The sequence below is a fragment of the Lissotriton helveticus genome, chromosome 2_1 (genome assembly GCF_964261635.1).
Source record: "Lissotriton helveticus chromosome 2_1, aLisHel1.1, whole genome shotgun sequence".
NCBI lineage: Eukaryota > Metazoa > Chordata > Amphibia > Caudata > Salamandridae > Lissotriton > Lissotriton helveticus.
In genome coordinates, this window is record NC_136059.1 from 1,313,206,030 (window position 1) to 1,313,219,208 (window position 13,179).

At 44.6% G+C, this 13,179-nt stretch overlaps 1 protein-coding gene across 1 annotated transcript in view; it reads left to right on the forward strand.

The window, feature by feature from the left end:
• The first annotated feature begins 821 nt into the window (after positions 1-821).
• The window catches only part of DUSP4 (dual specificity phosphatase 4), a 33,542-nt gene continuing 21,184 nt past the window's right edge, over positions 822-13,179 (forward strand). Inside the window, exon 1 of the mRNA XM_078676232.1 lies at positions 822-1,346. Within this exon, the coding sequence (XP_078532358.1) occupies positions 938-1,346 (409 nt within the window). The 5' untranslated portion in view covers positions 822-937. The remainder of the gene's footprint in view (positions 1,347-13,179) is intronic.

Genomic DNA, 13,179 nt, shown 5'->3' on the forward strand with positions numbered 1-13,179 from the left:
AATTGGGTTGCTTTTTGAGTAATTGTAAATACTGTCTGTCATGACTGCCAGGCCAATAGCTGTGTGGGTTGATAGGTAAAGGGGGCTAAAAGAGAAAGGAATTTTCTTAAACAGGCTTTAACAGCAATAGATATGCACAAGGTTGAAACTGAAATACGCATATTTCTTATAAGTGAATTGATTTATTTTCACTGGGGGTTTACAACATTGAAACCTAGTAGGTTTACCAGTTAAATAAATGTGGAAATATACTAATATCAGCTTCATTTTTCGTCAAAACCCAAAATAAATATGTCGGTTTATTATTTGTATGCACTTCTGTCAGGAGCAGCACGTCTGACCTGCGTGTGGCCTTTTGGTCTTTATTACTTGAAATAAATATCTTTGTTTCAACACATCGGCTTCCTCTTTTAACACACTTTCCCAGCTAAATAAAAAAAAAAGATATGCATTATTGTGATCAAGAATTCCAATTTTCATAAATTGTTGGCTGGGCAGCGTTGAGCATACACGCACAATACAATCTAAGCACAGCCTCGGCGCACACTGGGTGACAAGCAGCAGCTGTTCATTTCGCCAATATCTTCCCGCTTCCTCTGTTGTTTCCGCTCTCCCTGCTACGCCCACTTGTTACCAACAACTGTCAACCAAGAGGCGAACACATGAAGCCGAACCCCCGCCGCGTGCTCGCGCCACAAGCAAGGCCCGAAGTGACAGAAGAGGATTAAAAGGCAGGAAATAGTGTGCGCATGCGCAGTTTTTAAGCAGCGGGCAGGTGTCTGAAGGGGGCGGGCACAGTGCGCCTGCGCAGTGACGCCGGTATCCACGTGACTGGAGCTTGCTCGCCTGCTATAGGGAAACGTCAGCCCTCTAAACACAAAACCCGCCTGATCATGGAGCGGCTAGCAGCGCTGTGTTGAGGTTGCTGAAGATAAACATGGTGGCACTGGAAGAGTTGCGCGAAATGGAGTGCTCGGCGCTTGGGCGTCTACTGCAGCGAGAAGACCTTCGCTCTTGCCCGGCACTGCTGCTGCTCGACTGCCGCCCCTTCCTGGCGCACAGCGCCGGCTGCATCCGCGGCGCTCTGAACGTACGCTGCAACAGCATCGTGCGGCGGAGGGCGCGGGGCCGGCCGAGCCTGCAGCAGATCCTGCCCGCCGAGCCGCTCGCGGCCGGAGAGCCCGGGGTGCGCGCGCGCCTCCGCGCGGGCCTCTACTCGGCCGTGGTGCTCTACGACGAGCGCAGCGCGCGCGCCGAGGCCCTGCGCGAGGACAGCACCGTCAGCCTGGTGCTGCGTGCCCTGCGTGGGGAGCACGGCGAGGGCACCGACGTCCGCCTGCTGCGAGGTGAGCCTGCCTGATGCCGCTCCACTCTCTGTGGGAGCCCGATGTATTGTGTCTAGGGTGGACAGTGCTTTAAATGGAAATTTAGAAGTGGTGGTGCTTCATTTAGAGTACCTGTGAACTATCGTTACTCTTTTAATGTATTGCAGCAGGGTTGAAAAGTGCAGGTACTCTATCGCACAAAGTAAGGAACTAGTACTCTCCCGAACAGTACTTTCCCATTTAGAGTACTGTGCGTGGGGATGTAGGAGTGCAGGTTCAACTTCTCACTACCCACTGTAGCTGATCGCTGCATACACGTGTCAATATTCTTGCATTAAGTGTATTACCCTCCTCGCTGAAAAGTGTCGGCACTCCACCGTTTAACGTAAAGTAGTGCACGTACTCGGCACCCAGCCATTCAAAGGACTGATTCATGGTTGTGGTGATTGGTGATCCACCGATGCTCCAAGAGGTGTTGGTCTCTTACTGCTTCTGAAGACACTAGACTGCCTGGAGCTAGGTTTCTGCAATGCTTAGTTGTGGAACAGACTCCTGTTGCGTGCGTGTGTGTTGTTTTTTTTCTAAGTCAGTGTAATTCAGTTCGAGCACATACTGATTGTAAAATCCGTCGTTGAAGGAATCCATCTCCCGTCTTTCATGTAACTCCTCGAAATGATAATGTGATCTCGTATGTGCATCATTCACACCTTTTTTTAAATACTCGGACTTGGGGGAATAGTACTTGGGTATCAAATACTTAGGGGAATAGTACTTGGCTATATGGGGATTTGTAACAATAATAGCATACGGCATCTATTTTTATTATAAAATGTGTTGAACTGGGCCATTTTAGACGATCTGCAGGTTATCAGCATTTTATATAGCGCCGTTCTTGTAGTGCCACGTCCTCTGAGCTCCCTTAATGGCGCGTTTCCGCAGGTTTGAGAGCTTTCTGTCTGGTTGGAGTCCTGAGGATAAATTACGATGCATTCAGTATCTTATGTGCAGTCGTACAGAATGGGTACACATTGTATGAATTGTTTGTGCACTTATGCAAAAATGTGCATGCCTAGTAGAATATTTGCAGAATAAGCTCCGTTAATTGCTCGCTATGTAACGTATGTTTATCGGTTACTGAGTAAACCATCATCTTTTAGATTGAAACGGCCAACATATAGAATAACTGCCCGAAAATGCGTGAGTCCGAATTATGTGTTGCAAAAATAAGTATATTAAGCGGGGAAGGAAGTGCGTCCCCTGATAGTGTGTGTGACTTACTGCTACAATGAGCGAGCTTGTTTTGGATACTGATGACAGTGCCTGAACACTCCTTCCTCCCCATGCGTGGTGCTTGTTGTTATAGTTTCTGATTTCGCTTACGTTATGCATTGGGTGCTGCGTGGGTTGGAACATAGGCCCACGCCAGAGTAAACGCTCACTAAAATTGGAGCCAGGCAGGTCTATCTTCCAGCTGCCTGCGGTATGCAGTGTTTTCAGGAGAACCAACAAAGCGGGATCGAGCTGCGAGATGTGCTGGGTCTGCAGTCAAGGCGACGGGCTCCCTTTCCTGGAGAGAGGATGGTCATTGAGAAATACTCGGATGCAGAGCCTACCATTCACGCGCGCGCACCCCTCCCCTTCCCCGTCTGCAACCACTGTTATTAATGGGCACGCTCCCACTCAGGGCGCCAGTGGCCATATTCCTTTCGGTTCATTCTTTCATTGCATTTTAACGTTGCATGCTTTGTTTTTGTCAATGGTTTGGTCCTTGTACCTTTTTTTTTTTTCTTCTTTTTTTTTTTTTTTTTTTTTTTTCGGTCGTATAAGCAAGATTCCTTATTAGAACGGCAGACAAAGGAGTTAACAATCAAACCGTTTGTGATTTTGTAACAGTAGCAGCCGAAGGCTTTGGTTGGCTGTTTTCGGTCACGGTGATGTTTTGAGAAGCAGGTAAAATAGTGTTAATATATAGAAAGCGATCACCAGTCTGCGGACGCGCGGGTACACCTGCATCCAATTCCCCTTCTCTGTAGAATAAAAAATCGAGGACCCACGGATTGATGATTTTTCTTTACCTTTAGATTCCATTTCATGATGCTGTTTTAGACGTCTGGTGCCAAACCAGTCGAGTACGTGACACAAGCTCGCGCACTATCTATCCATCACTAACAAAGAGCAGTCTCCGCATTAAGCAGTTTGTATAAGCCTCTCGCTGTTTCTTGGGTATATCGGATTCAATTATTTGGCCACGTACTATATATACCACTGAGTTGTTTAATAGGGATTTGTACGTATTGAGTTTGCTCTCGCGCCCCATGTATTTTTTCTCTTTTGCATATCCTGAATGATTGACAGAGCGCCTTAATGTTTTGTCTATAAATAGCCCATGCGCTAGTTGGTGTTCGTATAAAAAAAGCAATATTGCAAGAGAGGGGGAGCGTGGTGACGGGCATCTATATTTAGATGTACACATAACGTATGTACCAAGTATTCCACCTTACTGTTTCCAAGCCTGAGATTTTCTTTTGCAGGTAATAAGGTATTACTTATGTTGGTTTAGTGAAAGCAGAGACTACAACTCCTAAAATGTGGTCGAGCAATGCATGTTTATTTCTGGATTTCATAAAGTGACACACATACTCGGCTGTCAGTTGGCTTTATGCTGCACCTGCAAGGTATGATTGATAACCTTAGCTTTAAAGTACGAATTTGCCACAAGAGAAGAAATGAGCTCTGCAGACATGTTTTGCAGTCTTGTTTAGTGCGAACATATCCCGAGGGGCATCAAAGTACGGTATAAACAAAGGCGATAGGTTCGCTGGTCTGTCCCTGCCTGAGCATTGAACACAAACGTCTCCAGGCCTCCCCCAGCACCCCTAAATCACCGATTGCTTAGCTGCCTCACCGCGATGATTGTTTTATTGGTGTCAGCAGGGGTGAGGCGGGGAAGTGAAAAACACTGCCCACGGTATGGTTATGAAAAAAAAACACGCGCTAGGAAATCGGACAGAAACGACCACACAAGGACTTAGCCACACTGGAGCAAGGCGACACGGGCGCTGCTTTGGTCATGAACTTAATGCACACAGCAAAACACACAAGATGATGGACGGAATGTTGCACAATGGCAAAACATTCACCCCCAGTCACAGATCTGGGTTTAATCCATCGTTATTTTGCTCACCAAGCCACCCCAGTTCATGAGGCACAGGGTCAAGACTGATTTGCATATGGCCATGTCTGAACTGGGGTGGCTTGGTGAGCAAAATAACGATGGATTAAACTCCGATCTGTGACTGGGGTGAATGTTTTGCCATTGTGCAACATTCCGTCCATCATCTTGTGTGTTTTGCGTAATGCACACAGCTCCATGCGCCCCTCGGAATGCCCTCCCCGGGGACCGACTCGCCTATGCTTAAGGCCGGCCGTGGCTCCACGTCAAGTGCATGAATCGCCATTTATGCAACTATACAATACCTTCTCCCTTGCTATGCAGTGTGTTTGTCAAATTTCACACTATTCAATGATGGCAAACATTTTTGGGGGGTGATTTTTACTGTACACAGAATAAAACCACCTTTATTTTTTCCCTTGGGGACTAAATCCTGGTGGATACATGCTCCGTTATGGGATATTTGCCATCCCCACCTCCCCCACGCCCTGATTTGCAATGCTGCCTCGTCTTGCAACGGTTTTACTGAATGCAGTGTTCGCCCTGCTCCCAGCGCCTGACTGGCTGCTCACTGGCTCCCTCTCGCTCCATTCATGGGTTTTCATGCTTGGCAAAAATCAATGGTGTTTATCAACATCGTGAAAGGCGTCTGCTTTCGTTTTGCACGCGCGCCCTTTTCTCGCGTGCACCTGGGTCAGAAAAGGACGCCATGCTTCATCTGTCGATGGCGTTGGAGGGGTGGGCTGTGCGCTGCAGTCCCCCCTTGTTTTGCAGCGCACATGCCGCCATTTGCAGCAAACGGTTCGGGTTGTCCCGACAGATGGTCGTGTCCGTTGTGATGGTGTTTCAGTCCCCATGTTCTTCTCCATGTTGAGATGTATAGGCGAGCATTTTCATGTTGGGATGTATAGGCGAGCATTTTCTGTACGCAACTGCAGAATACCCGACTGAGCTCCACGAAAATGCTAGGAAGTGCTACGCTGTATCTCAGCGCTTGTTTACTCACGTTGGTATCTCCATTTCAAAAGGAACACCGTGCCAAGTTAATTAATTACTATTTAAACAGCCGTTTTCCATACATAAAAGATTTCCATTCCGATTTTATGAAGATTGTTATCGTGGGTGCAAAAGCAACGCGGGCAGAATATTCAAGTAGAATTTCAGCCTCTCGTTAGTTGTGCTTTTATCGTTCGGCTCTCTGGGGCCGCTTCTTAGTCGTCTGAAGCAGGAATGCTAGTCTGTGTCCCAATTAGGTCCTGGGCTTAATGGTACTGTATAATTGTGGTATTTTTTGGAGGGGCTGGGGGGGGGGGGGGGGGTCTGTCTATTTAGCCACTCTGTATCGTAATTCTTTATTAAAATGTTTAAAAAAAATGACCAACAGTCCAATATCGTCATATAAACACAGTACCAAGGATACAATATGAGATGGGGGGGGGGGGGGGGGGGTACCATCATCAGTTTCATACATAGACAATTGTTGTATATAACAATGTAGAAATATATTTTTACAAGAAAACAAAGTCTGAATGTTATTTCTTTAGGTGGCACCTGCACAACCTTCGCATTGATATACAGGGACTGCAACTCAGTAGGAAGCACAACCAGTCCTGGCGGATAATTAAAGCGGAGCTGACCACTAAACAAACTCCTGTGGTTGTTGTGGGCTGGCCATAATCCATAAAAAAAGACATACATACCTTTGGAAACTAGTGTAGAGTGGACCTTCAAAGAAATCAGAGGTCACTCACCAGTGTTTGTTCTCTCACAGCAGTGTAGAATGCCGTTGAGTTATGTTAAATGTAACTTGTAGAGCACATGTACACATAGGTGTCTTGGCGCTAGGGGAACAGCAGAAGTCATGTGACCAAAAGAGTGCTAGTATGCAGGTTATATTAACTGATAAGCTTGCCTAAACAGCCAAGTCTTATGTTCTTGCCTAAACTTATTGTAGAGGGGAACACATTCAAAATCTTAGAGGCTTGCCCAGAAAACTGAACACCATCCATCATTTTCTTGTTGGATTTAGGGACGGACAGTAGGTTGGAAGAGGAGTACATTTTTCGAATAAGTATATTATTCTCAATTCTAGTTTTTACGAATTGAGATCCCTCATTAGATAGTGCCTTTAAGGTAATGCAGCATATTTTGAAAATTATCCTTTGTTCCAACGAAAGTCAATGACAATCTTTCAATAATGGAGCAGTGCAGCAGGTCCTGGGTTGTATGAAGATTAGTCTAGCTGCTTGGTTTTGAACAGGCTGTAATTTGCGTAATTGAGTTTTTAGGAAAACCGATGTATAAAGAATTGGCATAATCAAGACAGGAGATTATAAAGCCATAACTGTCAGGATTAGGGCCTCATTGGAAAGAAACCCAGAGAACCTTGATTCTCCTGAGATTCAGGAAACAAGACCATCTCGGATCCAGTCTGAAATTTTAAAGGTAGCTCGTCAATTATGCCCAGACTTTTTGCAGCATAAGTTTTGTGGTGGACTCCTCATTTCAGAAGGCTTGAAAGAGTGATTCCAGATATCAATTCTATTATTCAGAATGATCTTTTTTTTCTGCACTTGAGTTTTTTTAGAAGATTTCTGCTCATCCAATCCCAGAGGAAAGGCACAGTATATTAAAAGTTTCCCAGAGACAAGAGAATTGTCTAATCTAAACAGTAACTGAACATATCCACATGACTCTATATCTTGCAATTCATGTTACCTAGGGCCCTGATAAGGGGTCTGATATTTATATTAAACCGATGTAGTGATAAAGAGTAATCTGGTGGAACACCACAGTCCAATTGAGCCCAATGGCCCCAGGCAACCTGCCTGGTTATGGTTCTCCTAAAAAGACTTCAGCCAACCAAAAGCTTAACTTAGAAGCCCAGCAGCCTCCACATGGTCCGCCAACAAATTATCAACTATGTCAAAGCCTGCTGAGAGGTCTAACAAGACCAAAGCAGAAGTCAGGCCCTCATCACACTCCTTTTGCATGTCATCGATTACGAACAGAATAATGGACTCAGTGGAGTGAGGTGTGCGAAACCCATCTTGATGCATATTTAAGAATCGTGACACTTAAAGATAAGGGCAAAGAAGCTGTGCCACACAAGCTTTTAAAAGGCACCCACAAGTCGGAATATACAGAAAGGGCTGCTTCAAATGTGTGCATTCACTGACCCTCAACCACGTATCTGTTATACTCTTTGCAATCATTTTGGGTTGGTGGAGAGGCAAAAAAGGCACTCCCCAGTTTTTGGGTGTTCCTAAAATGTGCTGTGTGGTTGTGGTGGCTTCCGATTACTGTTGTACTGTTGGGGTGTTTGTTCTCTATCCTTATCCTTATAACTGCTATATCAAATCAAGAGTTATATTTTAATAGTTGTCTTTATGTTTGAGATTGTTTGCCATGTTGAAGCATAGAGGCTTCTTGTCGTTTCTGAATAGTGACAGTTATGTATTAGCATCATACCTTCTAATTGTACTTGCATATTTTGCCCAAAAACACACTCCTCCCCCCCCCAACCAAAAAAACTTCAAATACACGATTCGGGCATTTCAAGTGTGGCAATATTTTATGTAAGTAAGTGGACATCAGATCACTCACTGCAACTCAAGATTTTAAAATATAATAATGAGCCATGGTTGGATGTTGGAAGTAATGCTAGACCCAATACTCGGGCCAAGAAACAGGATACATTATTATTCTATAGTGCACTTGGAAACTGACACTTTGTCACTAATATGGCGCACATCGTTCGCAAGCCTGTGAGCCCGATTAAATCTGTTCGAACAAAGGCTGATCCAAGTGCTGACTGACCCCCTATTGATATTTACACCAGCTGGGCCCCCGGTTTTCAATAATATACATCTTGTACCCTTTACCTATCTTCCAGCAGAATAGCTATCATAGTGACCAAATGTTTGTATGACTTTACATACTGTACCCCTTACTTCAAGGAGTGGTGTCTTCGGGCATATAGTGGATTCCATTTCTAAAGAGTGAGATGGCACGTCTGTTTAAATCAGCCAGAGCTGAGTTTGCATCACTCATTCATGGAACAAATTTGCATTTTTGCATATAATTTTTGACTATAACACAAGGAGTAGGCGAAAACAACTCTTCATCAAACCTACTCCCATCATATAGATTCAACTATCCTATGTGTCTGAGTTTCTCACTCTAAATTTCAGTTTCCTTGCCATCCTATCACTGCACTTAATTGGTAACAAACAATCTGGAGTGGTTTGACAATGGAAGGACTTTCTGCCAAGTTACATGAACTTATAAACGTTAGACTCGGAGTCCAATACTAGAAACCGCCTAAAGAAAAGGGATATCTGTTATCACCTACAAGTCTGGTACAATATTGCCATTCATATTAAACTAATATTAAGATCCTCCAGAAGAGGCACAGTGAAAGCTTGGAGTGATTATTGGGGTCTTAAAAACGTATGTATAAAAACATCTTACATTTAAAAGGCTGAATTTCTGTATCAAACATTGGCTAACAATGCTTAAAGCAACTAGATCATAAACTGACTTACTCGGAGGCTTTCTCAAGGACATAATGTCAGTACATGGTTGTGTGGTACTACACGCTAATTGTGCCTTAGCTACAGGGACCACAGCACTTCGCACGCGCCCTTAATGATATTTCTAAGATACTCAGTAGCCTTATCTGAGAAGTATTATGGTAGGAACTCAGTGCTTGGATTCTTGTGCGGCATTATCCATATACCAACCAATTTACAACTGAACATTTATATGGTTGCTGACCCGAAAAGTGACTCTGATGCAGTTCTTCCTAGGATTCCAGCACACTAGCAGGCTTCTGCTAATTTTTTAAGAAAACAAATATATATTTTAACCTCGTGCTTGCAGGCTGCCCTGTAGTTCCTCTTAAGGTGGTGGCTTTTGAGAGACCTCTGCAGATCTGTTGTCTGATCAAAAACCTGCGGAACCACAGTGAATATTAAACACCAGGCCTCTGTATGTGCAACTTGATGCTGTAAAAATAGCAAGATCGTGGCACCTCAGCATTTAACAGGAGTAGGCAAATCAATTGAATCACTTTGGAGGAAAAGTCAGTTATAGCAGTCCTTTATTATCTGTGGACATTGAACAAGAGTGGCACCTAAGTGTGACTTTCAAGGCTCTGTCTTGTTTCAGACATACACAGGGGGGTGCTAGCCTACTGCCACTGGTTGATACCTATAATTCTAAAATCTTTCCTGTCATAACATGGAGCACTGTTCCTAAGCGTGACTAAAGGAAAGAACTAACTGGTGTGACCAGAGGTGTAAGTGTAACACCCAAGGGCATCCATTTTGTTGGATGGATTGGCCTCACACACCCCGAAGGATGTCATGCTTCATCATCGGCGGTTGCTCCTCGTCGGGGAGGCGGTGCAATCCCCGACGGGCTCACCTCAAAGAGGGGCTCTTTGGCGGAGATCTTTTTTCCAACAGCCTTATGGTGAGGTGTGGGTGTGTGGGCAGGGGGGTATGTGGTAGTGGAACAGGGATAATTAAAATGTAGCTAAGGGTACCGGAATCAATTTTATTCTGGGGGTCCCTCGCTGCAAATAAAAACAGGGGGCTAGCTTACTAGGAGTCAACGAGCATAGTCAGAGGGGTCGGCGGGAAAAATCACTTGTGCCTTTGCTGCATGACCTACCCTTCTCCGCCGAGCTCGAGTATCTACTCGAGTTCGGCGGAGAAGGGTAGGTCATGCAGCAAAGGCACAAGTGATTAGAGTTTTTGACTTATGGACTCATCCTTGATGCCTTTTCCCGCCGACCCCTCTGGTGGCTGGTAGTTCTTGGTAAATAGGCATAGGACAACCCCCACAGAGGTAAAACAAACACAAACTCACACATGACACCAGCATGTTGTAAATCACCTTTTATAGGTCCTGATGAATCGCGGGTAACTATTGCCCACTGCGAGAAACATGTCGACCGTCTTCACCACTAGCCCCATCTAGGTTCACCTGACTATGCTCGTTGACTCCTAGTAAGCTAGCCCCCTGTTTTTATTTGCAGCGAGGGACCCCCAGAATAAAATTGATTCCGGTACCCTTAGCTACATTTTAATTATCCCTGTTCCACTACCACATACCCCCCTGCCCACACACCCACACCTCACCATAAGGCTGTTGGAAAAAAGATCTCCGCCAAAGAGCCCCTCTTTGAGGTGAGCCCGTCGGGGATTGCACCGCCTCCCCGACGAGGAGCAACCGCCGATGATGAAGCATGACATCCTTCGGGGTGTGTGAGGCCAATCCATCCAACAAAATGGATGCCCTTGGGTGTTACACTTACACCTCTGGTCACACCAGTTAGTTCTTTCCTTTAGTCACGCTTAGGAACAGTTCAGCAACCCTTCCTTGTTGTAACCATTGATACGGGCACACGCTGTGACTGGACCTTCCACTCCTCTGAGTGGTAAACGGTGTCCGCTGATCTATTGATCATTTCTCCTTCCTCCCTTGTTTTGATAAAATAACATGGAGCACCCCCTCCCCCCACACACAGGTGTCCTTCATCAGGACCTCATATTTAATCCTATCACTGCAGGTAGAAGTGTGTTAGTGAAATAAGCAGACATGATTAGTGTGTGTAAAAAATCAAAAAGTACAGCTGGTGTCCCACATTCAATGTGGCTTAACCACGTAACTGGCACCTGTAGGAAAAAACAATCCGGAGACGAATAGTGAGCATTGCTGTGTTGTCAATTGTCATTTCAGGCGAGCTTGATTGCATACCTATCCACAGGTTATCATCCTATGATCGTGCCACCTAAAATCCCCTAATGTGAGACAGGTAACCCAAATGTTAGTAGTCTCTGTCAGAATACCCCCAAACGTCGGGTATTTGGTCTCAACTCGCATAATCTCGTGCAGACTGAAAGCAGGGCTGTGTTGAAAGAAGGAAAAGAATGCCAGCCAAAGTGTGGGTATGTTAAAAATTGACCGTCCAAATAGGGCATCTGACATGTGGCGTCTGTTATGTGAAGTATGTCAGTGTCCTCATTGTCAGTGAGTGTAGGGCAAATACAATTTAAAAGGCACCCAAAAGAATACGACCAAAACATAAGTCAAAATGAAATCCAAGCCAGCAGACGTAATACTGTGTACTGATGCCCAAGAATGCTTCCAGACAACATTTAAACCCATGGCTCTTTCATGCTAAGTGAGCAAATGTTCTTAATGAAGTACCCTAGTCTTGCTGGGTTTCTCTTAAAAAGATGTCCTAAAGTGAACATCTGGGGTGTAACATACCTGTAGCAGTCGCTTCTGCATCTAATCGTGTACCTGGAGCAATGAAAAAACTCCCTCACAAACCGGCCGGTATTAGAGAAATCGTTTACAAGATGCATGGTGGTGTCCAGACCCTGGTTTCATCATCGGAATCATGGAAATTGTAGCTCACAGTGCTTCTTCAATGCATCGTCTTCAGTTATGGTATGATGCGTGGACTACATTGAAACAACAATGAGAATGCTGCTCTCATAGTAACTCACTAAGTAATATCTATTTATAAGACAGGAAAAAGACGCAGAGTAAAAAGCCTCGTAATATATATACTCTGTTATAATGACTTGCATGCCCTTAACACAAAAAGCTGCAAATAGACATCTAAACGGGCTTGTTTATCTATTTAGCTCTTGATGTACATTCAAACCCAGTGTGTAATTAGGATATTCAAAGGGGATTCCATTAACCCCCCCAAAAAATTGTCTCTTGCGTAAGCACATGGTCCTGTTTCCAAACGGGTATCTCTGTAACCTCTGGGAAAGAGGTTTGGAAAATGTAAACCCAAGTAAGCAGCATACGGGGCTTTGCAGACACAGTACCGGGAGATGCCGCCAGGGTAACCCAGAATGACATTTTATCTGACATACTAATCTAGTTCTAAAAAGACTCCTAAACTAAAGAGGGGGAGACCTCTTACACGTCATGGATTTCCAAGGGATGTCCTCATTCAAAACCCTGATATGGGCTTTTAGACCCAATGCCGTTCCATCTTATAGAGAAAACTGTATACGACGGGTACAGTTGATATGTGACTTCGTTTATCAATTAGAGTCCAAAATCAATCGCTGCCACTGTCACCCTGTTCAAGAGATTGCAGAGCCATATAGGTGTTTTTACGTTTACATCCGATTGTACTCCGTGGTTCGAGACCTGGTCTTGATGTTGTGCGTGGGCATGTCTGTATTGTGTAACCCATATGGGTGTGTGGTATGAATACCACACCACTACTATTACAATGGCAATGGTGTCTTATGTCCCCATGGGGTAGCCAGTCCTAAATCAATCTCCAAATCATGTCTCCAAATATGGGGAAATATCCCTAGTGAAAGTCTTATCACTACAGTAACCAGTCCCGCAGCCCACCACTTGCTAACAGTATTGAAATAAAGATTCAGATTCAAAACTTGATGCAGACCAACGTGATTCGTTTACCATTATTGACTGTGATGGATGTGTGGTCAGGAGTGGTTGTTAATCAAAGGCTGTATTTATCATGATGTAATTACATTGAGAGAATTGCACACCTGACGTTTTTCAACATCACTTTGAATTGAGCACACTACTATGGGACTACAAAGTAAAACATTGGGCTAGAATTTGCTATTAACTTGAGCACTGTAGATAATGCTGTAAAAGACTGAT